Source organism: Corythoichthys intestinalis, chromosome 15 (genome assembly GCF_030265065.1).
Source record: "Corythoichthys intestinalis isolate RoL2023-P3 chromosome 15, ASM3026506v1, whole genome shotgun sequence".
NCBI classification, from domain to species: domain Eukaryota; kingdom Metazoa; phylum Chordata; class Actinopteri; order Syngnathiformes; family Syngnathidae; genus Corythoichthys; species Corythoichthys intestinalis.
In genome coordinates, this window is record NC_080409.1 from 25,528,950 (window position 1) to 25,556,535 (window position 27,586).

At 38.9% G+C, this 27,586-nt stretch overlaps 1 protein-coding gene across 3 annotated transcripts in view; it reads left to right on the plus strand.

Annotated features, from left to right (window-relative positions):
• lrfn5a (leucine rich repeat and fibronectin type III domain containing 5a) overlaps positions 1 to 27,586 on the plus strand; it is a 173,067-nt gene that overhangs the window by 100,371 nt on the left and 45,110 nt on the right. For 2 of the 3 annotated variants that reach the window (XM_057858628.1, XM_057858630.1), the window contains exon 3: positions 24,588 to 24,810. In XM_057858628.1, coding sequence (XP_057714611.1) covers positions 24,614 to 24,810 — 197 coding nt within the window. In that variant the 5' untranslated portion in view covers positions 24,588 to 24,613. Of the gene's footprint in view, positions 1 to 2,963; positions 3,044 to 24,587; positions 24,811 to 27,586 lie in introns of all 3 variants that reach the window. The other variant, XM_057858629.1, reaches the window with a different exon arrangement.

Sequence of the window (27,586 nt, forward strand, 5' to 3'; positions counted from 1 at the left end):
ATATTTAAGGTAATCAAGTTTAATAGGTAGCATTGAGCCATAAAGGTATGTTTGTTCAAATAAGAGAGAAAAAAAAAAACGCACAATGAGGTCATGATTTATACTGGGAGGGCTGGCTGTGAATACTTATCTTTCGCGCCATTAACGACATTTGATGTCCCATTTGGACTGGTAGAGGGCAAATCGCAGTCCAAATGGACAAGACATCTAGCACTGTTAATGACAGCCAATGAGTTAACCTGAAATTTTGCCCCAGACGTTTCCATATGGAAGTTGAACATCTTTTCATAAAACCTGTAAGATAGATTTGTATAGCTGCATCTTCAAACATATTGGGAGTAATTGCTTCTGGTGTCTTTCAGCCTGTCTAATGTTCTTTATCTCATTTCTTATTGAGTTTCTTTGCAATAAATATTACAAGGTTAAACAACTTTTTGAGGCAGTTGACATGTCCCCAAGCATCTCTGCACCAACACTTACCATCATCTGTTTCAAAAGATGACTGTGGCTATAATACACACTGCAGCTGAGCTCATAGGGGAGAATAAGAAAGCTCTTTATTTATACATTGATAACAACAGGATAGAATACACAAAAAGCAAGTGCAATGGAGGGGGCTCTCCAGGTCTCTCATCTATATTTTAAGATAGTCTTGTCCTCTGTTACACTAGTTTTGTCACGATGCAGGTTTTTAGCAAAAAACACAAGATGATATGCAAGCTGTTCTCTTATAAAACTTAACAGCAAATGCACCACGGGTGGTTGATTCGTAAAACAACCAATGTTTTTTTTTCAGTTTTAATTAGAAATGGTGTTTGACCAATCATCCTCATTATGTTCTTCACATTTTCACGTCAAAGCCCAAAACGACAACTGGTTATTGCTCATCAGTACTTGTCCTTGCATTAAATTGGATACCCCGAGACCATATTGTTTTGGTGCCTTTCACTGGGCATATGTTTCTCGTTTTGAACGATGGCTTAAGAATTACAGACGTAATGTGTACTTGTTGCACAAGGATACAATTTGCACCATTTACACACATGTCCCATTTGGTCCTCTCTGGGCTAAATATTGAGCATTTAGTACCCCAGACAATCGTCATACTTGCAATGTATATTTATTCAAACGTTCGTTCATTTTGCTTTTAAATATGACTTTTGTCTTTGCCAAGTCCTGTGTATTTGATGTTAGTGGAGTAGGGTAAATGATCGTGGAAAAAAAAAAAAAGTTATGAGGAAATTAGCTTGGTACTTGGAATTATCTTTGACAAATTAAATGCATACAGTAATTGCTTCATTGGGTAACCAAATTATTTTCAGTCTAATGGCCTTGGGAAATTACAAAAAGGCTGTCAGGTTACTTCTACTTCGAGAAAGATATCATGATGGGACAGAATCTGAGCGGCAAGTATTAGGATGATGCAATATGCCTAAATCTTCTTCTTGCTGGAAATGGGTATTTCAGAATTAATCATTTTTATTGGCCAATAACTGTATGTTAGAAACGCACCCGGAATTTGTCTGTTATGTTAAGCCACTGTAGCCTTACAACACACAAGCCATGCATTATAACTAAAAATACACTGAGGACAGAACATCAAGAAAGTAGAAAGAAATTACAACAGGTACATGCTGCAAGTGTTATTTGCTGTCCCTCGCATGTTGACAATGTCCTTGAGGCGTTCATGCATGTTAATCACCTCAACGTGGATTGCTTTAAGATGGTACGTTCAACATGAGCTTTGATTTGATTTCATCTCTGGAGTAAATGCATATTTACTTGGTTTTATTTCAAGCAGCAATGTTTGCCATTAACCACAGCAGTTGGAGCCTGTTTATTGCTCTGCCGTGCAGGAGCGTCAGTAGACCTACTACAATACTGGGGCACAGCGGGGCACTGGCAAGCGAGCAAATTATTTTTTTATGATATAAGAAATAGCTCTTCATACTATACGTAATCGAAACACATTTCTGTAAAAAAGTTATTATGATTACCGTAATTTTCGGACTATAAGCCGCTACTTTTTTCCTTCATTTTGATACCTGTGGCTTATAGTCCAGTGCGGCTTATTTGTTGATTTTTTTAGGTAACACATTATTTGACAGCGGTGTCATAAGACCGTCATAAGATCATCAAAATTATGACATGACACTATCATGGACATTACTGAATGCTTGTGTCATTAAGTGTCATTTGGCAAATTATGTCATTAACTCAATTTTTGTCCATCTGGATGTTTTGCATCCATTCAAAAGTGAGATCATTTGCTGGATAACACTTAATGACATCTGTTATAAGCATTCATGAATGCTCAGGACGGAGACATGTCATAATCATGATTGTGTAATGACAGTCTTATGGCACCACTGTCAAATAAAGTGTTAGCAAATACCACAAATAGCAATTGATGAAACAACTGGAACAGTAACTGAAGAAATATTTAGCACAGAAAATGATTTTTGATTGTTATTTACATCTGTTGCGCTGCAATGCATGCTAAGAGGCACGTGAATGACAATCATGTTGACAGCTGATGGCAGCAGAGGTTGACTGTCTCCCCCAAGGGAGCAGTGATGGCCAAATGAAGCTTCTTGAAGAAATAAAGCTTTGCAGCCAATTGGTTCAAAGCTTCATGGTGCTTCATTTGGTCTTTTGACAGTCGTATGATGCTGCTGTCAAATAAAGTTTTACCGGTTAATATCTTTTGGTGTAAATATCCCATGATACAGTGAGGACAGCTGCGGCCTATTGTCCAGCTTATCTATGAACAAATGCCGTTTTCATGCCAAATTTGGTGGGCTGCGGCTTATAGTCAGGTGCGCCTTATGGTGCGAAAATTTGGGTATTTATTTTTTTCAGCCATCAGTATTCAAAATCAAAACAGGGACCTCCTTGTTGATAGTCAATTCACCTCTGCTCATGCTCATCAAATTCAATCTCTCCTTCTCCTCTTCCTACAGCCTGCTGCTCTACTTTTTCTGGACAGAAATGGGAATATATCACTGTAACTGTTATGCAATCATTCAGTTTTTCTCAACTGGTAGGTTGTGACCTAAAAGTTGTTTATGTTGCCAATATGGTTTACCTAGGTTACCTCTCTCATTCCTCCTTGCTGCAAGCAAATAACTTTCATCATATCTTTTTTCAAGAGTAATGCCGTTTGAATCAAATAGAAATAAAAATACCGTATTGGCCCGAATATAAGACGGCCCTGATCATAAGATGACCGACTCAAGTTTGAAAAAGACTTTTTGAAATTAATTTTTATACAGAAAATAATTACAGTACATCCGAAACAACTGATTATAACAATATATTTGAGAGAAAAGCATGTTATTTTGCCTCATTCAAATCTTAATATCTGAACATTTAAATATGTAAACTAAAGTGCAATCAGATTCGTAAATGAATGGCTTCTGGTTTTTGAAATGTAAATATCTATTGTGACAAAACAACAAAATATCAATAACTGCATTAACCATCAAAGTGAAGTCGAACTGTAACTGTAGTCTTGAAACAAATCTGAATAGGGAAAAACATTGCAATAAAATCATGCAAACTGGTTAAACTTGAGCGTAGCTGAGATCTGTCATGACAGAACATCGCTTCAATGATATCTGGCGCCATCTAGCGTCGTGAATGGGGAGAGTAACTGAGATCTGTCATGACAGAACATCACTTCAATGATATCTGGCGCTATCTAGCGTCGTGAATGTGTATAAAGTCTAGACCGCGAATATAAGACGAGCCCCTCTTTTTCAATCTTATTTCAATGCAAAAAACACCTTCTGTTTGCAAAAAAACACAAGATGATATGCAAGCTGTTCTCTTATAAAACTTCACAGCAAATGCACCACGGGTGGTTGATTCGTAAAACAACCAATGTTTTTTTTTTTTTTCTGTTTTAATTAGAAATGGTGTTTGACCAATCATCCTCATTATGTTCTTCACATCATGTTACAGATTACAGGGACTGCAGTAACAAATAAAATGCCAGTAAAACAGCTGGAAATTATGATCAGCACACATCGATGTTAGAGGTTAAATCCCAAAGATAGGCAATTCATTTTTACAGATTGAGTATGCATTTTGGTCATATAAACAAATAGCAATAAATAGCATCAGTATAGACACAGCTCGAACACCACATATCATATAAACGCAATATAAGACAAAGCTCTTGAGTGAGTGCCTCTCACTCAAACTGCATTTAATTGTCATTGGATTCAGTTAGCTAAAAGACAACTGGTTTTCTGCTACTTCAATTTGCAACCAGAGTAATTTTCCGCAATTTACTGCCTGAACGTAAAGAGTAAAGTTGAATCATTTAAATTCACAATTCGTGGGAATGGGCGACCAAACAGGAATCAACATTGAGGTAAAAACGAACAACAAGGATGGGCAGTTTATTTGGCACTAACCAGTAAAACAGGTGGGAAGATGTAATTTGCACCGTCGACTGCATGATTGGTACACGCATCGTAATATTAATGCTGCATTCACATCTTGTTAAAGTAACTGAAAAAATGAATCTCTGTCACATTGTGTCTATAAAAAGCGCCAAACAGTCACTCAACTTGTGATGTATCATTGGAGCATTAAGATAATCCACTCGTTTTTGTAGCAACCATGTTTTTATCTCACATTAAAACTTTACGACACATCAGAACGATTATTCAACTTGGGAACTCAGATCTCCCGACACACATGAAGGCAGCTAATCTCCCGAAGGTGCTTCGCGGACGTTTGAGCTCATTTGCCTATCACAGCCAAAGTTACGTGCATAAATAACCTATTAATGCTGCATTCAAGGAAGGAGGGAAGTTGGAGTTGGAGGAAAAATATCACTGGAGCCACTCGAACTGGGAGGTTCTAGTTGCGAAGTTGGAAAAAAATACAGTACGGCGACTTCACTATGACACAATAATGAAGTTAAATTAAGTTTTTTTGAGACGCCATGTATTTGTTCTCATACAATGAATTAGGGTAAAGAATTTATTGATGTTTTTTACATTAACTTTCAGCAAGGATGTAACTAAAGAAGGCAGTTACAGTGTGTGCAATTTATCCTAACCATAATTTCCCCCCCACTTTTCAATTGCTTCTGAAAAGGCAGGTTTGCAGGAGGTCAAAATGTTTTTATTTTGGCCACCAAAAGACAACTTGTCGCAATCAGCCATCTTTGTTGTTTACATTTGCTAGGAACGCTTTGAGGTCGCAACTGGTTCCATCCGAGTGGTATAAGTCTGACTTCCTACTATTCGCAAATGCAGCATAAGGAGCGATGTACAGATTGTGTATATTCAGTGAATAGAGTAATATTCTGTAGATTATGCTATGTAGACTTAAAACCCCAAAGTATTTTTTTTTTTTTAACCGGTGAAATTTATACTGGGGCACAGCAGATCAATACTGGGGCACAGCAGATCAATACTAGGGCATGTGCCCCAATGAAATATGTCTGGTGGCGCCCATGCTGCGATGGTAGTTCACATAAAGGAGTATGAGTGGTCAAAATAGATTTTGTGATTAATTTACACTAATCATGATAAATGTGAGACTTTTTTGTGGTTAATCAGAAAATTAACGCTTTAATTTTGACAGCCGTAATACTTTTTCACCTATCTATCAGTACAATAAAATTGATATGTGAATAGACATGAGTTAGTGATTATACTTTAAATAGAAAATGTTCCAATATACCCGGACACATATGAATGAAATGCTTTATTACAAAATAAGGTCTATAGACAGTGTGTTACGCATTGACTTGTGCATGCCCATTCAATTAAGTGTTTAGCTGCTCGACAAAGGCACTCAGCATGTGTGTGCTGGACTTTGTGCTTGTGTTCTTATGTAAGAATGTGGCCTCTTCATGCCTCAAGGATGATGATGATGGAAACAGTTTTGTCAAACTCTCACCTCTCCATGTCCTTCTCCTCGCTAAACATCATTCAACTGTGAAAATCACTGCTGCACTGGGTAGCTGGACATTTCCAGCACTACGTTACTACAGTATGTAAAGGCAAACTAATCACCATAATCAATAACTGGTGGAACACTAAACACCAGTGTTTTTTTGGCAGCCCTTTTAATTTTCATGTTAGTCTTAGTGTTTTACTTTGCTAGTGTTATAATTATTAGTCTTAGTCAGATTTTAGTCATCTCAAAATGTGTCTTCGTCTAGTTTTTGTTGACGAAAACTGATGACTAATTTCGTCTAGTTTTAGTCGACGTGTACTAAAAATGTTTTTGTCTGTAAAAGTAAAAAAATGTACTCCCAAAATAAATAAATAAAGGTTTCCAAATATTTCAAATGAGCATTGACAGACAAGCACATATTTTAGTGTCTACAAGGACAATGCCAACTTGGTCATAATACACACTCAGCAGGAAAACAGTAGATTATTTTCAACGAATTATACCCTCCTGCACGCTACGAACTGTATGTAAAATCTCGTCGTTAGCATTAACCCAATGCGAATGCTATGCTAACGCTATGAGTTACATTTAGTGTGTGATAATCGCTCAGCACAGACCTTTAAAGGCTAAAAAAAAACATTGTATATTTACTCTGACAATATAAGAAAACAAATCTTACCATGTGTGCAAGTTTGAGTGACTGGAGGCGAATCGATATGCTCCTGCCAAGAATCGAGATATCGTTTTAAAAAGGTGCCAATGTCTAAAAAAATAAATAAAAAGGAACAAACAAGTTGCTACCAAAACCTTCCACCTTAATAGTGTCTCAGTTAACTCTAAGCCTGCATTGATGGTGCTTGACGCCCAAACTATTTAAACTGGGAACGTTTGTTCATTCGAAACCAGAGCATTCACAGTCATTCTGTCCGATTGTCAGGGCATTTACTGGTCACTTGCTTTTCATTTTAGGGCATTTCCAGGTCATTTCCTGTTGAGTTTGAGTCACTGCCTATTCATTTGGGTGATTCCCAAGTCACTTCCTGTTCTGTAACTCAAAATAGGCAGGAAGTAACTTAAAATCAACCGGTTAATGACTTTAAATGGCCCGGGGGAAAAAAGCTACAATGCTCAGGTAGGTCGAAATCCAGCATAGGGCTACTGCACCTTAAAACATGTTTTGTTTTCTCCTTGAGGGAACTGTTGTTGTGATTTGGTCAAAGTTGATTTGATTTTATTTTACTTAAAACACATCCATAACTGAACAGTATGGACATGCAGGTCACAATGTTTTTTTAGGTCACCTATTGTGGTTCCTCAGTTTTATTATTATTATAGTTATTCTTTGTTCCGCAGCCCCTTTGAGCTCAATTTGCCCCCCTTAGAATGCTTCAACATGCACCAAAATCAGCAGGCAGGTCAAGACAGGTGCAATCTTTGATACCGTGTAAAGACAAATTCCAAATACACTATGTAGCGCCCCCTAGCAGTCATTCTTTACGTAACCATGACTTGTCTCATGATTTACACTGACACATACAGGCAAAGTCAATGAAACTAAGGCCTTCAAATTTGATCCTGGGTTTTTCCATAAATTTAATTCTAGGTGTTTGTTGACCTAATAAATGGTTGACCTATGCTCAGGGAGCATATTAGTGCTCCAATAACCAATGCCATTCTGGTATGATATTTGTTTCATCAAAACCAGAAACCTTGAAGCTTACGGTTTTGTTGCCCCAATTGAAATATATTCTCATTTGACTTGCTTGCATTTTTCAGTTTTATTACTGCTTCTTTTGCTACTGCTGTGATGCAGTCCATTACTGCCAATAGCTGTGTCTGATAAATTTTAACATGAAAATCTGTGACCCAATTCTGACTACTTGGATAAAATATTCATTGCTCCCACCCATTTAATGTTGAAGTCTCCCTTTTCACCCTAGAGAGCCTATTATGAAAATACACATTCTGCATGTAATTTTTTTTGTTTGTTTTGAGGTTTGTGATGTCTTCAGGTTGTATTTTTAAAAAAATGCATAGTATGTGCAAAAGCACATTCAGTGAAATAAGATCAGAAATATGTAATTGTGTTGCTTAGTCTATCTTTGAAGCCATTGAGAGTGATATACATACATCAAATCCATTTCAAATGGGATGGCTAAAATTGAGTAATCGTGTTGAGTATAAAAGAGTGAGTATAATACAGTGTAAAAATCACAAGATCTATAGTAATGTAATACATGTATAATAAATGTGAAAACGTTTAAATGTGGCTGTGATTATCTAATACGACCATATTATTTTGTTAGAACATGATAGGATTTTATTGTAGAACACAAATAATTCAACTTTGTATAGCAGTTTATTAAAAACAACAAACAAACAAATAAAGAAACGGTGTAGAAACCACATAGAAGGCTAGATGATAAACACTATCTTCCCCACTCAAAGTATCACATCTCTGGCAATACACAGGACGTATACAATTACAAGCATTGTTCTTGCTTCCTGATTGTTTGGGTCGATTCCCATTTAGACCAAGCACATACTTTTCAGTGTGTTTAAAGATGGAATGAAAATCCATATTTTACTATATCTGCGTGAATACATTAAATGAGCTTGCATTCAATTTTGTACACTGTAAACGCTAATACAGAAGCAGAACTAAAAATATATTAGATGAGAGATTACACAACTGTATTTAGTGATGTACTGTATGGTTCCTAAATTTTTTGAGTGGACCACACAAATTAGCTGTAAAAAATTATACTTCAATTAAAGTGCAATGAATCTTAACAGAGCTCGAAACTTTATAGCTCAGCCAACTACATAATGACATTTGACTGTTATGACCTTAATAGTTATGAGCCAGGTCAATTACAGGAATTACAATGCAATGTTGAATTGGCGCTGATGTTTGTCTTGATGTGCTTTGTTACTGATTGGTGAACAGGGCATTGTTTAGTTTGCCCGAAAGTCTAAGCTCCTCTGATGAGGATAAAGAGTTATAGAAAAGATGCATAAAATACTGTAATAACATGAACTAAACTAAACTAATCTTGTAATAATGATGTGAAACTTTTGATGTCCACCATAACAGTAAATGTAAAGGCATCTACTGTATTTGAGAAAGAGTCGTGATTATTATTTATGTGAATTATCACTGGTGGCTGATTGTGCGTTTGTGTGTTTAGCTTGCTCATGCAAGGTTAGTAATTAAATAAAGTGTAATTGAGATGCATTTAAACAGCTGTTAACCCCTGTTGTTCAAATGGGTAAATCCATTTGTTTCACCGTAAGGTGTATTCTTGCAGACGGAAAAACAAACCCAGTGAGTAGAAGCCAAAACACAGGAAGGAAGGGTATTGGTTAAGTGGCCTAGGGGTTTATGTTAATCTGCTATGCAATTACCATATTTATTACCTTAAAATCATTGCTCCATAACTGCTTCTTACCTGCAACTATAATATCGAGTAGACCAGCATGAATACTCTGCACACTGTGTTAATACTAATGTGGGCACTGATTCTATTTTTCTATGACAAGATTAGTTAGTGTTGCACCTAATGTATTTTAGAGTTCAGATCAGTTGAAGTTGTCGATGTAAGCGGATTAGTTCAATAAAAACCTGAAATACATAATACTTCCCTCCAAAACAAGCATTACACTCTACAACTATTGAAGAACACTTTGCAATATGAAGTGTTTTCCCAACTCTAACATCTTTAGATCCACTTTATTTGCACAAGTACCTGCCTGGCACAGCAATTGTGTTCAGTGGGGTTGTTCAGAGGAGGATTGGCTACGGGTGCTGTGACACTTTCCCTTTTCTTATTAATCACCTACAGTGGGGCAAATAAGTAATTGGTCAACCACCAATTGTGCAAGTTCTCCTACTTGAAAAGATTAGCGAGGCCTGTAATTGTCAACATGGGTAAACCTCAACCATGAGAGACAGAATGTGGGGGGAAAAAAACAGAAAATCACATTGTTTGATTTTTAAAGAATTTATTTCCAAATTAAAGTGTAGAATATGTATTTGGTCACCTACAAACAAGCAAGATTTCTGGCTGTCAAAGTGGTCTAACTTCTTCTAACGAGGTCTGACGAGGTCTAACGAGTCTCCACTCGTTACCTGTATTAATGGCACCTGTTTTAACTCATTATCGGTATAAAAGACACCTAAGCACAATCTCAGTCAGTCACACTCCAAACTCCGCTATGGCCAAGACCAAAGAGCTGGTGAAGGACACCAGAGACAAAATTGTAGACCTGCACCAGGCTGGGAAGACTGAATCTGCAATAGGTAAAGCGATTGGTGTAAAGAAATCAACTGTGGGAGCAATTATTAGAAAATGGAAGACATACAAGACCACTGATAATCTCCCTCGATCTGGGGCTCCATGCAAGATCTCACCCCGTGGCGTCAAAATGATAACAAGAACGGTGAGCAAAAATCCCAGAACCACATGGGGGGACTTAGTGAATGACCTACAGAGAGCTGGGACCACTGTAACAAAGGCTACTATCAGTAAAACGATGTGCCGCCAGGGACTCAAATCCTGCACTGCCAGACGTGTCCTCCTGCTGAAGCCAGTACATGTCCAGGCCCGTCTGTGGTTCGTTAGAGAGCATTTGGATGATCCAGAAGAGGACTGGGAGAATGTGTTAATGATCTGTGTAAAGAAAAGAATGATTGGGGCAATGTATCGAGAAATTTTGAGTGACAATCTCCTTCCATCACTAAAGTCACTGAAGACGAGACGTGGCTGGGTCTTTCAGCATGATAATGATCCCAAACACACAGCCAGGGCAACAAAGGAGTGGCTTCGTAAGAAGCATTTCAAGGTCCTGGAGTGGCCTAGCCAGTCTCCAGATCTCAACTCCATAGAAAATCTGTGAAGGGAGTTGAAAGTCCGTGTTGCCCAACGACAGCCCCAAAACATCACTGCTCTAGAGGAGATCTGCATGGAGGAATGGGCCAAAATACCAGCAACAGTGTGTGAAAAGCTTGTGAAGAGTTACAGAAAACGTTTGGCCTCTGTTGTTGCTAACAAAGGGTACATAACAAAGTATTGAGATGAACTTTTGGGATTGACCAAATACTTATTTTCCACAATGATTTGCAAATAAATTCTTTAAAAATCAAACAATGTGATTTTCTGGGGTTTTTTTCCACATTCGTTTTCTCTTGGTTGAGGTTTACCCATGTTGACAATTACAGGCCTCTCTAATATTTTCAAGTGGGAGAACTTGCACAATTAGTGGTTGACTAAATACTTATTTGGCCCACTGTAAGTGGGCCTTTTCATACAGTATACTGTATAACATATGACATGTTCTGGACTGGCCCGGTCTAAGCTCAGGACTCTGTACTGTTGAGGGTTGGCAGGGACTGGAATTACTAGTATTGTCAGTTAGAAGACTGATTTCAAAGCACATACCATTTACTTTCTTCTAATACTGTTTTGAGTTTGATGTATAGGTATAGGATTCCAAATGCATCTATTGCTTTTGTCACAACTATACCAAATTGCATAAATATTAAGTGTGTAGAAGCTGTAGGGGAGCTTGTAAAGTCTAAAGAAATCTTCAGTTATGGGTTTAAAAAGAGCTTCAAAAGATTTGGATTGCTTGGATACTTCCTAACTGCATTTTCTAGCTGCCAAATTTCTCGGTTGGTTAACCCAATAAGTTTTTTTTTTCCCTCCCAGTGAGATTTGAATAAAGAGTAAGATCAGTTCCAGTATATGGAGTGTGTGGAGAATCCATTTGTGCAAGCTAGAAGTAAAACTGGCTCGATGGCAGACCCCCGGAGAACACAACTGCCACCATGAAAGGGTTTCAAAGAAGTGGATAAGGCTGTTTGCACATACGTATGTGAAACAGATTCATTTTTACGCACCGCTTCAAACATCCTTTTTTTTTCTTGTTCGTACATCATCTCTTTGGTTAATTCACAGTTGTTTGATCCAAGTTTCTCTGCGTGTCACCACTTACTTTTTTATTTTGTTTTCATCCATTTTTTTCTTCCTGCTTAGACGCAGAATGGGAATCTGAGTGTCTTTATAGGCTGAGCAATTTTCCACATGGGAGTATGATGTGTGGTGGTTTATACTGAGTTGTTTTCTCAGCAAAAGCTGAAAGAAAGAATGGGGTTTAGTGGAGACAGAGAAGAAGGAATGACAGAAGAACTGATGGAATAGTGATATGAAAACTAAAAACAAATATGTATGCTACCTAACACATTGTTTTTTAACACAATATGCTAATTTATTTAAGAAGGACCAGTATAGATACAATTTTCAATATGCAGTTGGGGATCTGGATTTTTTCCTTCTTTTATCTTTGTTATAGTTGTTTTGATTTAAAAAAAAAATCTCACAAGGTTTATGGATACGTCATTCAATAAAGGTTTAAGGCAAGTGACTATTTTTGGTAATAAAAAACAAAAACAAATTATTATTATATTGTAGCATCTACAAGGACAACGCCCACTTCGTGATGATAATGCATACTGAACAGGAAAACTTTATTATATAAATTAATTTGTACCCACCTGAACGCCCCTTACTGTATGTAAAAAAAAAGAAAAAAAGTTGCCCGAGAGTTTAAGATGACACTCGCCACGCTAAATGCTAGCTAATGCTAGCAAGAATGCGAATGCTATGCTAATGCTCCGAGCCATCTTGCATTGCATTTGCAACAGCGTCGCAGCAGTAGAGTATAATGTCGTTAGTAAAGCTGTTATACTCTAACGCTGTTATTAACAACACTGCTCCCGATACGATAAGATTTGTGATACAAGGCTCACGATAAGGATTAGAGTATATTCTGATAGAACAATTATCGATACATCGGTTTGGAACTCAATCTACGATGTTCTACGATAACTGTCAAAAACGGATACTTATTATAGCATGTTACCAGCCTGGCTTTGTTTGAATGCTCATGCATGAGTATCATGGATGTCTCTTGCCGTCAATGGCAGCCAATGAGTTAACATACACACAAGGGCGTAGGTTTGCATAGAGACGGTAGGGACATAACAATAACTTTTCCGGATCCTCAAATTGTCCCCACTAACTTTCAGGCAACCTTATTTGTATTGTAGAGTTGAGTTCGGTAGAGTAGTTCAGTTATGTAGGTAATTTAGTCTTTTTTTATTTTTAAAGGATAGAATTGACCCTACCATTATTACGTGATATATTTACATTATTTTCAGACTTACATTTACCCCTTTTCACTCGCTGAATGTGCCGGACCGTTATTATTTTTATTTAACCTCATATGCACATTTGATTAGCTGATGACATGCCCCCCGCCCCTTCCCACACACACATACATTACACATGCACACTCACACAGCCCCGACAAAAATACAACAAATTCACCAATCCCTCACTCACCACGGAGCTGCAGTTTCTGGGACTGACCCTGTTCCCTTTCATGTCCCTCTCATTAGCACCCTCTCCTCATTTACCCTTCCTTCAATCGGCTATCTCTGATATCATCACCAAATCCAAGCCCACTACCTGTCACCTTGATCCTCTTCCTACTGCACTCATCAAAACTTGTCTTCCCTCAATAGCCCCCCTCATCACTACTATCATTCACTCTTCACTTACATCCGCTACGGTCCCTCGATCTCTCAAAACTGCTTCCATCACACCCATTCTGAAGAAACCCAACCTGGATCCGACCAATTTCAATAACCTCCGCCCCATCTCCAACCTACATTTCATTTCCAAAATTCTTGAAAAAACCGTTGCATCCCAACTCCATAACCACCTAATTACCAACGACATTTACGAGCCCTTTCAATTCGGTTTCCGCCCCTCCATAGCACCGAAACAGCCTTACTTAGAATTACAAACTATCTCCTCATAGCATCCGACTCCGGTTTATTATCAGTTCTCGTCCTCCTCGACCTCACTGCCGCCTTCGACACCATTTCCCACACAATCCTTCTCGACCGACTCTCCTCCATTGGTACCACCCACACACCCTTTCCTGTTTCACTTCCTATCTGTCCAACCGCACACAATTCGTCAAATTCGGCCCCCATAAATCCACTTCCCTCTCTGTCTCCACTGGCGTGCCCCAGGGATCTGTCCTGGGGCCGCTCCCCTCTATAATTTACATTCTCCCCCTCGGTTCCATCTTCCGCAAACACAACATTCACTTCCACTGTTACACGGATGACACCCAGCTCTACATCTCCTCAAAACCAACCGCCTCCCTCCCACCTTCCTCTCTCACCCTCTGCTTAGATGACATTAACTCCTGGTTCTCCTCTAACTTCCTCCTACTCAACAGCTCCAAAACAGAAGTCCTCCTAGTTGGAACCACCGCAAAACTCTCTGATGTCCATAAGTTTTCTATTACCATCAACAATTTACCGATCTCTCCTTCGTCTCAGGTTAAGAGTCTGGGTGTCATCCTCGACAGCACACTCTCCTTCTGGTCACATATCAACAGCATCACCAGATCAGCCTATTTCCCCCTTCGCAACATTTCTTGCTGCTCTCCCTGCTCTCACCGGCCATACCGCATCCACCCTTGTCTGTAATCTAATAACCTCCCGGCTCGATTATAACAACTCACTGCTCTACGGTCTCCCTAACAAGTCCCTCCAGAAACTGCAGCCCCTCCAGAACTCAGCAGCACGCCTCATCACTCGAACCCCCGCAACACACCACATCACCCCCATCCTCCATCAACTTCACTGGCTTCCCGTCAAACAAAGAATCAATTACAAGATCCTCATCATCACCTTCAAAACATTCCATTGCCTGGCCCCTCCATACCTCTGCGATCTTCTCCGTCTAAACAATCCAACCTGTTCACTTCGCTCTACCACGATTCTTCTCCTTTCCGTCCCCCGTGTCCGCCTCTCCACCTTTGGTTCAAGAGCTTTTAGTCAGTGTGCCCCCCAGCTCTGGAACTCCCTACCCCCTGATCTTCTCAGCATATCTACCCTATCACTTTTCAAATCCAGACTGAAAACACACCAGTTCACTCTTTCTTACCCACCATAACCCCTAGCTCTGTTATATTTTTACTTCTTCATTGTGCTTTTAATCTTTTATCCTTTTAATACCTTTTTATCGTACTGTGATTCCATGTGTCTTGTGAAGCGTCTTAGTGTGGTTTGAAAAGCGCTCTAGAAATAAAATGTATTATTATTATTAACATGTCGGCAACATGCCGCCTCCTCCGACCCCTTTGGGGAGGAGGGATATTAGAAGTTTTTTTTTGGCCAGCAACAGCTACTGTATGCAATGCAAAAGACGTCAGTGTTGTGGACATGGGAAACAACATGCTAACCTGCAAAACTCGAGTGGGAAGCTGCTTAAAGTTTTTTTCAGTTACAGTGCCTTGCAAAAGTATTCGGCCCCCTTGAACCTTGCAACCTTTCGGCACATTTCAGGCTTCAAACATAAAGATATAAAATTTTAATTTTTTGTCAAGAATCAACAAGTGGGACACAATCATGAAGTGGAACAAAATTTATTGGATAATTTAAACTTTTTTAACAAATAAAAAACTGAAAAGTGGGGCGTGCAATATTATTCAGCCCCCTTGCGTTAATACTTTGTAGCGCCACCTTTTGCTCCAATTACAGCTGCAAGTCGCTTGGGGTATGTTTCTATCAGTTTTGCACATCGAGAGACTGACATTCTTGCCCATTCTTCCTTGCAAAACAGCTCGAGCTCAGTGAGGTTGGATGGAGAGTGTTTGTGAACAGCAGTCTTCAGCTCTTTCCACAGATTCTCGATTGGATTCAGGTCTGGACTTTGACTTGGCCATTCTAACACCTGGATACGTTTATTTTGAGCCATTCCATTGTAGATTTGGCTTTATGTTTTGGATCATTGTCCTGTTGGAAGAGAAATCTCCGTCCCAGTCTCAGGTCTTGTGCAGATACCAACAGTTTTTCTTCCAGAATGTTCCTGTATTTGGCTGTATCCATCTTCCCGTCAATTTTAACCATCTTCCCTGTCCCTGCTGAAGAAAAGCAGGCCCAAACCATGATGCTGCCACCACCATGTTTGACAGTGGGGATGGTGTGTTCAGGGTGATGAGCTGTGTTGCTTTTACGCCAAACATATCGTTTTGCATTGTGGCCAAAAAGTTCAATTTTGGTTTCATGTGACCAGAGCACCTTCTTCCACATGTTTGGTGTGTCTCCCAGGTGGCTTGTGGCAAACTTTAAACGAGACTTTTTATGGATATCTTTGAGAAATGGCTTTCTTCTTGCCACTCTTCCATAAAGGCCAGTGTACGACTGATTGTTTTCCTATGGACAGACTCTCCCACCTCAGCTGTAGATCTCTGCAGTTCATCCAGAGTGATCATGGGCCTCTTGGCTGCATCTCTGATCAGTTTTCTCCTTGTTTGAGAAGAAAGTTTGGAAGGACGGCCGGGTCTTGGTAGATTTGCAGTGGTCTGATGCTCCTTCCATTTCAATATGATGGCTTGCACAGTGCTCCTTGAGATGTTTAAAGCTTGGGAAATCTTTTTGTATCCAAATCCAGCTTTAAACTTCTCCACGACAGTATCTCGGACCTGCCTGGTGTGTTCCTTGGTTTTCATAATGCTCTCTGCACTTTAAACAGAACCCTGAGACTATCACAGAGCAGGTGCATTTATACGGAGACTTGATTACACACAGGTGGATTCTATTTATCATCATCGGTCATTTAGGACAACATTGGATCATTCAGAGATCCTCACTGAACTTCTGGAGTGAGTTTGCTGCACTGAAAGTAAAGGGGCCGAATAATATTGCACGCCCAACTTTTCAGTTTTTTATTTGTTAAAAAAGTTTAAATTATCCAATAAATGTTGTTCCGCTTCACGATTGTGTCCCACTTGTTGTTGATTCTTGGCAAAAAAATTAAATTTCATATCTTTATGTTTGAAGCCTGAAATGTGGCGAAAGGTTGCAAGATTCAAGGGGGCCGAATACTTTTGCAAGGCACTGTATATTTATTTAAACGGACAATGTTGGGTGGTCTAAAGACAAATGTTTATTTATTTATTTATTTTTTTCATTCCTGGACAATTAAGAGATTATTAATAGGTTTGTATTTGTTGTGTATGTTGAATTTGCTAATAAAATCCAGAAATTTATTCTGGAAGTTTTCAAGAATGTTTCTTTAGTAATTTTCGAAAACAAAGCTTTGAATCAAACGGTGTATCATCTGAACCAATACACATGAAAGTTAGTATATGTCAAAACAGATTTATTTTGCATTGATCACTTGCCCTATCAATTAATTAGGTTCATATTCATGAGAAATGTTGCCCTGACCTCTGTTCACCCAATCTGTTGGGTTTAATAATGTCCCTTCCTAAGCAAAAAGTGTACATGCAGGTTATGCTGTTATATCGTCCCTACCAATGTTGAGACCAAACCTACGCCCTTCCATACACACTATTGTAGTGGAAAGTTTTGCTCTAGCAGAAAATTTTGGTCGCAAACTGTCAGTTCCTTTCTTAAACACTGACATATTTTTAAAACGATATTAATCGATTATTGGTGGGAGCATATAGATACCCTATTGGGGTAAAAATCATCGTGATGTATCATCATTTGGATATAATGTCACACCCCTATTGTGGATTAGCAGAACAGTGCAATGGGGGCGTCTCTTCCTCTACCTGGTTTTTCCTTTGTGAAATTCTTTCGTCTTACATGTCAATTCACACCTCAGTGCTCATTTTAATTAGGGGGCTGTCTGATCTCTCTTTTTCCTCTCACCGCTAATTCTCACAAGTTTACTTTCCATTTCTATTTCCCGCTTGCTCATCCGCTTTCATTAGAGCCGTGGCTTGATGTAATTAATGAGCTCATATCTGCTTTTGTGTCATAAGGGTCATGAGCCTTCTCTCATTTTCTGTGTAGTGCATGTGCATGTAGTTAGAAGGCACTCCATTTAAGCCCCTTCTTTTTCCATTTCAAGCAGTAAGAGATATAAGAAACCTGGGATCGTTACTTGTAATGGTTTAGAGGGTTTTTGCCAATATTACAGCTTTCTCTCAGTATGCCTGTTCAATATTACCCCCCCAAAAATGCAGTAACATTATACATTATCTCCTTGTGGTGGATGCTCTCTGCTAACACCATTCAGTGTTAAGTATTGTTTGACTTTAAAGTGCGTATGACACCAAAAAGCATGTTTATTTCATATTTCACACGGTGTTTTATGCTCCTGAATGAAATGGACCGCTTGGATGTGTGTGGAAGCAACCGTTTTATATATTAAATTTTTTAATCCCGCGCCATGAAAATGAGTGACTTCCGGATTCAGTGTCGGGTTTAGGACGAATGCAAATGTGATGTCATCCGGGTCAGCATCTCACAATACAGCATTGCTTTAAAGCATGCAGATGGACTGCGGATTCATCTGATTTTGCGGATTAATTCGTTTATTTTTCGCATCACGCCAGCCAAACGGCTGCAGAAAATTGTTGCTGCACAAGGGAGAGGCATGTGAGCCTTTTTGGGTTTGAAAAGGTTCCCGTTCACCGCGGATATTGGCCAAAACAAGCCCTACTACTGTGGGACCATTGGACTTACCAGGAAGTGAGTAAACACCGTATTTGTATTATGTCAAATACTGGGATCTTCGTGTGCCAGATGTTCTGTCAAATTTTCAACCCCATCAGAAATAGCAACTTTGTGTTAAAAATGGCCGCAAATACAGCGATTACAAAGTAAACACGACAAACTTTCTTTATATAAAGGACTATTTACTTACGTTTGATCATGGACAGACATGCAGAGATGTTCTTAGACATATCCTGCCATGTTAGCTGCACAACAACTGCATGCCGCTCTCTGTTTACATAGTAAAGCATTATTTTACGCAAAATTCGTGTTAACCATGTGGCAGCTACGCGTTCCACCGATGTCGGCCGATTTGTCCGGCGATACTCTCCAGCTGCTTCCCCGGCGAGCTCTCCTGTCTGTTGCAGGGGAACGACCTGTAACTTCCGATCGGCAAAGACAATCAACAACCTGCCGCCGTGTGAGATAATCTGGGCTAGTTTTGTGTGATTTTTCGCTTCGAAAAGCGGAAATAAGACTTTGAGACGTCACTCAGTTCGGGTTAGCATGTCGAGCTGTGACTAGCTGTCACGCCTCTTGGTTTGTTTACATTCTCAGAAGCCGGGGGGCAGGGAAATGTCAAAAGCCTGACTAACTACTGTGGCATAAAATATCGTTCGGGAGGTGCGACAGTAAAGGTGAAGTCGACAGTTTTGAGCATTATGGAGTAATTTTGCCATGTCGTACTGAATAAATGCATTTTTATTATTTCATATTCCATTTAGCACAAGACTGTTATTTGTCAGGACCATACCATTTATTTAGCAATTGGGGAAAAATACTTCGATAAAAAGAATAACCTGTAAAAATATTGGAGTAGAGAGACTGAAACAATGACACTTTGCGGCTCTTTTCATCCCATTTTCCTCGTTCTGAATAATTCCCCTCAATGGGCTGAATTGTAAATCAGCTAAAATCATGAACCTGTGGACTTCATCCTCCTGTTGGGGACTCTAGAGCCCTATAATGGTAGGCGTGGCTAAACGGCGGATTAAAACACTAATTTCTTGTCATCTGCGCTTTGCCAAATTGTTGTAAATAGTCGAATAGTCTCAAAATATGATTATAATTCACATAATAATGCTATTTAGGACTTTTTAAATCCTGTTGTCCGCACTTTAAAGGGACTATACTGAGTCGCTTTTTTACTCGTGACTGCCACCTTCAGCCTAAAGTGTAACTGCAGCTCGTAGGGATATGCATGGATATGCATAGGCGCGTGTTCGCCCGGAGTGGTCGACCCAAACCCTCTCAATTGAAGGGACATTTGAGCTTTTGTTAAATCTTTTTTACTTCATGAAATGGAAATGTTTGTTCTAAGATGATGCACCAGTGTACTTGCGTATGTTTGGTCCACTACACACCTTTTGACATGCACTACTATATGACATTCTGAAGGTCCATGTCTGGCTACCCTTATGATTGTCTATTTCAATATTCATTCACTAAGTTAACCATTTCAAGCATGAATTATCTTTATCTTCATTTTTATTTTACTTTTTTTTTTTTTTACTGCATTCATTTAGGACAAGGGCATGGGTCTCAAATCTTTGGACATGGGGCCAATATTTTGTGGTACCTGTTTGACATCAAAATTGTAATTTTAGTTTTGACTTCACATATTTTGCCATGGACAATTATTATTATTCTTATTATTTTAAATAAAATGAAGTAATAAAAAATACAATTTGAAGAAAAGTCCATTATTTAAATAGTAATAACAAAAAAACAATTGAAAAAAGAGGAGCAAAAAATATTATATTTTTTAAACATGTAAAAAAAAATTGTATTAAATTTTGAAACAAAAAAAAGAATAAAGACATGAATTCAAATTATTTTATTTTATCTTGTATTCTCTCAAGGCCTCACATAGCTTTAAGATAATCATAACGTTTGGTGCCATTTATACTAACAGGTAAACCAAAGTAAAAGTAACGACTTAAATCCCGTTTTTGGGGATCCTTGATGCAGCCCAGACTCTTATTCCCAGCAACCCCACACACCCAAATAAATTGAGTTTGAAACCCCTGCTATAGGAGGAAACACATTTTGAATATCTGTCCACTGTAGTGACCACTCTCCCTGAAAGGGTTAAGCAGTAAGATCTGGAAATGGCATTAACCAGGTCCACAGCCTGTTCCTTTTTTAATTTTATTATTTCTTGACACTTGAGGGAATCTGATCAACTGAAAAAAAAACATTAGGGTTAAATGAATAGTGTGGCCTTGTTGTAATACTCAGACTAAATTGAATAGTTATTTGAGGTTTTATTCTGACGTGAAAGCATGCGTGCGTATGCCTTTGCACGGTGATCCCTTTAATCCTAGTTCTGCCATGTCCTTCAAACCCCGATCAAGGTTGCAATTAATGAGTAGTACTTCAGTAGCTTTTATTCGCCCATTCTCTCTTAGCCTTAGCTGATAAACTAGAACCCCGTTGCTTACTAATGAATGCAAATATATGGATAGAAGATGTAGCAATGGATAACACCGCATCATTATACATTGATATACAGTAGATGCATACTATAAATGTTAGGAGGTACATATTGCATTCTCAGATTCAGTTAGTTCTCTTATATAGCACTCTCAGTCTATTTCTCTCTCTATTTTTTACACACTCCCTCAAGTGAGCACAAATGTATGAGCAAACCCCCCAGGCCCACCCCACACACACATGCAAATCCTTGCAGATATTTGGATGTGGATGCATATGGAGCTATCAGAAAGTAGTATGGATGCTTTTCGTCTTGGTGGTCTTTTACTGTTAGTATGTGACAAATTTAAAGCCTCTATTGGCAATTTACATACACTTACACACACAAAGAAAGGTCAGTAGCATATTTTTTAAAAGGTTTTCTGCAGTTTATAACATAACAAGTCACATAAATTCAACTTTTAGTTTTCATTTTCCTTCCTTTTATTATTCATTCATTCATTCATTCATTTTCCATGCCGCTTTTTCCTCACGAGGGTCGCGGAGGTGCTGGAGCCTATCCCAGCCAACTATGGGCAGTAGGCAGGGGACACCCTGAACTGGTTGCCTGCCAATCGCAGGGCACAAGGAGACGAACAACCATTCACGTACACACTCATACCTACGGACAATTTAGAGTGTTCAATCAGCCTAACATGCATGTTTTTGGGACGTGGGAGGAAACCAGAGTTCCCGGAGGAAACCCACGCAGGCACGGGGAGAACATGCAAACTCCACACAGGAAGGCCGAAGCCCGGGATTGAACCCTTGATCTCAGAACTGTGAGGCGGACGTGCTAACCACTCAGCCACCGTGCCGCCCCTTTTATTATTGCCAAACAAATTGTGAACGACTCCTGATATAATCAACCCTCCTCTTTTTGCCCTACCATTCGTTAAATTTAAGTTTTTTTTTTAGATGTTTACAAGGTTCCCCGGGGTCAAAGCAATCAATTTGCGCCTCAGTCCGCATAGAGAGAGGAGTTAGACATTGGTTTAAAATTAAATCCATTTTAAGTTTTCCATGTCAAGAGTTGGTTATTGTGCAGCTTCCCCACATAAAAGAAACCCAAGAAAAAAATGAAGAACAACAAAAGACCTTGACCATTATTAATGACATCATAAGAAATATAAAATATTTTGAAATGTGCTAGTTATGATCTCTGGGGCAATTTACAGTGGGGCAAATAAGTATTTAGTGAACCACCAATTGCGTAATTTCTCCTACTTGAAAAGATTAGCGAGGCCTGTAATTGTCAACATGGGGAAACCTCAACCATGAGAGACAGAATGTGGAAAAAAAAAACAGAAACTCACATTGTTTGATTTTTAAAGAATTTATTTCCAAATTAGAGTGGAAAATACATAAGTATTTGGTCATCAACAAACAAGCAAGATTTCTGGCTGTCAAAGAGGTCTAACTTCTTCTAACGAGGTCTAACGAGGCTCCACTCGTTACCTGTATCAATGGTACCTGTTTTAACTCATTATCTGTATAAAAGACACCTGTCCACAATCTCAGTCAGTCACACTCAAAACTCCACTATGGAGAAGACCAAAGAGGTATCGAAGGACACCAGAGACAATATTGTAGACCTGCACCAGGCTGGGAAAACTGAATCTGCAATAGGTAAAACGTTTGGTGTAAAGAAATCAACTGTGGGAGCAATTATTAGAAAATGGAAGACATACAAGACCACTGATAATCTCCCTCAATCTAGGGCTCCATGCAAGATCTCACCCAGTGGCGACAAAATGATAGCCAGAACGGCGAGCAAAAATCTCAGAACCACACGGGGGGACCTAGTGAATGACCTACAGAGAGCTTGGACCACACTAACAAAGGCTACTATCAGTAACACAATGCACCGCCAGGGACTCAAATCCTGCACTGCCAGACGTGTCCCCCTGCTGAAGCCATTACGCGTCCAGGCACGTCTGTGGTTCGCTCGAGAGCATTTGGATGATCCAGAAGAGGACTGGGAGAATGTGTTATGGTCAGATGAAACCAAAATAGAACTTTTTGGTAGAAACACAGGTTCTCGTGTTTGAAGGAGAAAGAATACTGAATTGCATCCGAAGAACACCATACCCACTGTGAGGCATGGGGGTGGAAACATCATGCTTTGGGGCATTTTTTCTGCAATGGGACCAGGAAGACTGATCTGTGTAAAGGAAAGAATGAATGGAGCAATGTATCGATAGATTTTGAGTGAAAATCTCCTTCCATCAGCAAGGGCATTGAAGATGAGACGTTGCTGGGTCTTTCAGCATGACAATGATCCCAAACACACAGGCAGGGCAACAAAGGAGTGGCTTCGTAAGAAGCATTTCAAGGTCCTGGAGTGGCCTAGCCAGTCTCCAGATCTCAACCCCATGGAAAATCTGTGGAGGGAGTTGAAAGTCCGTGTTGCCCAACGACAGCCCCAAAACATCACTGCTCTAGAGGAGATCTGCATGGAGAAATGGGCCAAATACCAGCAACAGTGTGTGAAAAGCATGTGAAGAGTTACAGAAAACATTTGGCCTCTGTTATTTTCAACAAAGGGTACATAACAAAGATGAAGTTGAGATGAACTTTTGGTATTGACCAAATACTTATTTTCCACCATGATTTGCAAAAGAAATTCTTTAAAAATCAAACATTGTGATTTTCTGTTTTTTTTCCCCCACATTCTCTCTCTCATGGTTGAGGTTTACCCATGTTGACTATTACAGGCCTCTCTAATATTTTCAAGTGGGAGAACTTGCACAATTAGTGGTTGACTAAATACTTATTTGCCCCACTGTATGTGACACATTTAAAGCCTCTATCGGCAATTTACATACACTTACACAAAGAAAAGGTCAGTAGCATATTTTCTAAAAGGTTTTCTGCAGTTTATAACATGACAAGTAACATTAATTCAACTTTTAGTTTTCATTTTCCTTCCTTTTATTAATGCCAAACAAATTGTGAATGACTCCTGATATAATCAACCCTCCTCTTTTTGTCCTACCATTCGTTAAATTTTGGTTTTTTTTTTGTTGTTGTTTTTTTTTTAGATGTTTACAAGGTTCCCTGGGGTCAAATCAATCAATTTGCCCCTCAGTCCGCACAGAGAGAGCAGTTAGACATTGGTTTACAATTAAATCCATCGTAAGTTTTCCATGTCAAGAGTTGGTTATTGTGCAGCTTCCCCACATAAAAGAAACCCAAGAAAAAAAAGAGGACAACAAAAAACCTTGACCATTATTAATGGCATCATGAGAAATATAAAATAATTTGAAATGTGCTAGTTATGCTCTCTGGGGCAATTTATATATTCTGCCATATATGTTAGATTTTTTGTTGCATTGACCACTCACATTAAAAAGCCGTAATCATAACAAAATAAGCAACAGACATCCTCCTTCACTATACTAATGCTAGGTATAATGTTAATTCCCCTGGAAAGCATCAAAACTGAGCATTGATCTTTCTATAGGCTTCTTGTATGATGGCAGCAAGGGGTGAAAGTTTGAAAACTATTCTCTTTGAACGTTCAATCTATAATTTCTCCTTTTCCTCTCTATCGATTTTATTCTCTCAGGTGTCCAGTTGTGACGGGCGGTGACCATGGAGAGGCTGTTCCTGTGTGTGATACTGGCAGTTGCCATGGCAGTTCGCGCACAGATCTGCCCAAAGCGTTGCGTATGTCAGATCCTGTCACCAAACCTAGCAACACTCTGTGCCAAGAAAGGTCTCCTATTTGTTCCACCAAACATCGACAGGCATACCGTAGAACTGAGACTGGCTGACAACTTTGTCACAAGGTAAATATCACAGAGCTTGTAATTCTTAAAGTCCTATTTCTTTGCGCTGCACAAAAAGGTACCATTGTGATTTGATGGTAGCAATATGACAAATTACATTTAGAATGACCATGATCGAACATGTTGCATACCAAGTGTTTGGTTATGTACAGTATTTCCTGGAAAACAAGAGAATAACATAAAAGCGCTTTTCTGTTTTTATTTACTGTATATAAGCCTCAATATACTACCTGCAGTATAAATCTAAGTAACCAGTACAAACATGCTATATTTATAGACAGGGCATCATTGTTAAATAATGTTTTAGCTCTGCACAAACATATTTTCTGCACGAAGTAATGTGCTTGCAGTGCAAAATGCTTGCAATGGCCATTTAAATCTATTGATTTTTATCTATTAGAGAGGTTTACTGTTATTTTGTCACAACGGTTGTTTGATTAAATCTTTTATAGATTTTTCAGTGCCATGCACATAAATACTGAATGGAAAGTACACTGTAAAACGAATAAACACACACACCGACAAGGTTGTCTACAGAGGACTGCCTACAACATACTGTATTTCTAATCTACAGATTCAGTTCCAAATCTGACTTGTGTGACGGTCATTTTCACACTTCCAATACAGTGATCCCTTGCTACTTTGTGTTCCAAACTTTGCGGCCTCAATCCATTGCGGATTTCTGTATTTCAAATTTAAAAAATAATAAATACAGTATTTAATTTTTTTTTTTTAATTTAAGATATTTGCATGTATACATGTAACAGGCATTGTTTTCTTTTATATACATTTCAATTATAATTATTACACTTGCAGTGTTTGAAAAACATTCATTAAAATATACATATGCATATAAGGGTTTTTTTTGCCTGGTATACCAGACTCACCGCTGTTCCAGCGATTGAGTCTGGCGACCGTCCGGTGGGCGGATCAAATTCCGAGGGCGGAGCAAGCCACAGCAAACAGACAGCGGAGTGGACCAATCAGCGACGGGCAGACGTGACGTTAAAGCGACAAGTAATTAGTGTGAGCGGAGAATGGAGAAGTTTATTCAACATGGCTAGCGCGAGCCATGTTGACTGTTGTCAATGACTTGTTTCAATGTGTTTTTGGTCATTTTAAACTGGTTTTACTGCGGATTGGAACATATTCTCGCCATCTGTGTTGTTGTAGACACGACTTTCGGCGCGCAAGAGTGACGTTACTTGTAAGGAACATGTCACGCAAATGAACTAATCTGATTGGACGATTGATTTTGTACCTTGCCCGAGAGGCCGTTAATGGGCTGGGTCGCAGACTATTTCTCACAGTGTTTGAAAAATACAGGGAGAATAGTCTGGCTGTGCCAGGCAAAGGTTGTTTTTTTTTTTTTTAATATTTATTTTTTAAATATATATATACATATACAGTACAGGTCAAACGTTTGGACACACCTTTTCATTTGTGCATGTTCTTCATTTTCATGACGATTTACATTGTAAATTCTCACCAAAGGTAATAAAACTAAGAATGAACATGTGTGGAATTATGTACCGTAATTTTCAGACTATAAACCGCTACTTTTTTTTCTCATTTTGAATCCTGCGGCTTATAACCCAGTGCGGCTTATAACCCAGTGCGGCTTATTTGTCGATTTATTTGGGTTTGTCACACTTTATTTGACAATGGCGTCAATAAAATGTCATAAAACCGTCATAACCATTAATTGACACTATCACGAGAATTGCTGATTGTTTATGACAGATCTCATTAATTGTCATCCGGCAAATTATGTCATTAACTCCATTTATGTCCAGCTCGGATTTTTACATCCATTTGAAAGTGAGATAATTTACCGGATGACACTAAATGACATCTGTTAAAAGCATTCATAAATGCTCATGACAGTGTCATGTAATAAGTATGATTGTCTAATGACAGTCTTACCGCACCACTGTCAAATAAAGTGTTACCAAATACAATAACTAGCAATTCATTAAACAATTGGAACAGTAACTGAAGAGATAATTAGCACAGAAGATGAATTTTGATTGTTAGTTACATCTGTAGAGCTGCAATGCATGGTAGGAGGCATGTTGGACGACAACAATCTTGACAGCAGGTGGCTGCAGAGGTTATCTGTCTCCCCCAAGGGAGCAGTGATGGCCAAATAAATCTTCATGAAGCAATGAATGATGGTTCGTTTGGTCTTATGACAGTATTATGATGCTGCTGTAAAATAAAGTGTTGCCGCTTAATATCTTTTGGTGTAAATATTCCATAATACAGTGGGGACATCTGCAGCTTATAGTCTAGTGTGGCTATCTATCAACAAATGCTGTTTTCGTGTCAAATTTGGTGGGTGGCGGTTTATAGTCAAGTGCGCCTTATATTCTGAAAATTACGGTACTTCGCAAAAAAAAAGTGAAATAACCAAAACACGTTTAATATTCTATTATCTTTAAAGTAGCCACCCTTTGCTCCGATTACTTCTTTGCACACTCTTGCCATTTTCTTGATGATCTTCAAGAGGGAGTCACCTAAGATGGTTTTTGACTTCACAGGTATGCCTTAGCAGGGTTGATTAGAGGAATTTATTGCTATAACAATGGGGTTGGGACCTTCATTTGTGTTGCATTGAATGAGGTGTGTCCAAACTTATTGCCTGTATTAAAAAAAGAAAAAAAAAAAAAAAAAAAACTAAATAAGCTACGCCTCTACTTCACAGATTTTAGATTTTTTTTTGGGGGGGGGACAGTCCCCAGTAACCGTGAAAAACAAGGGATCACTGTTATAC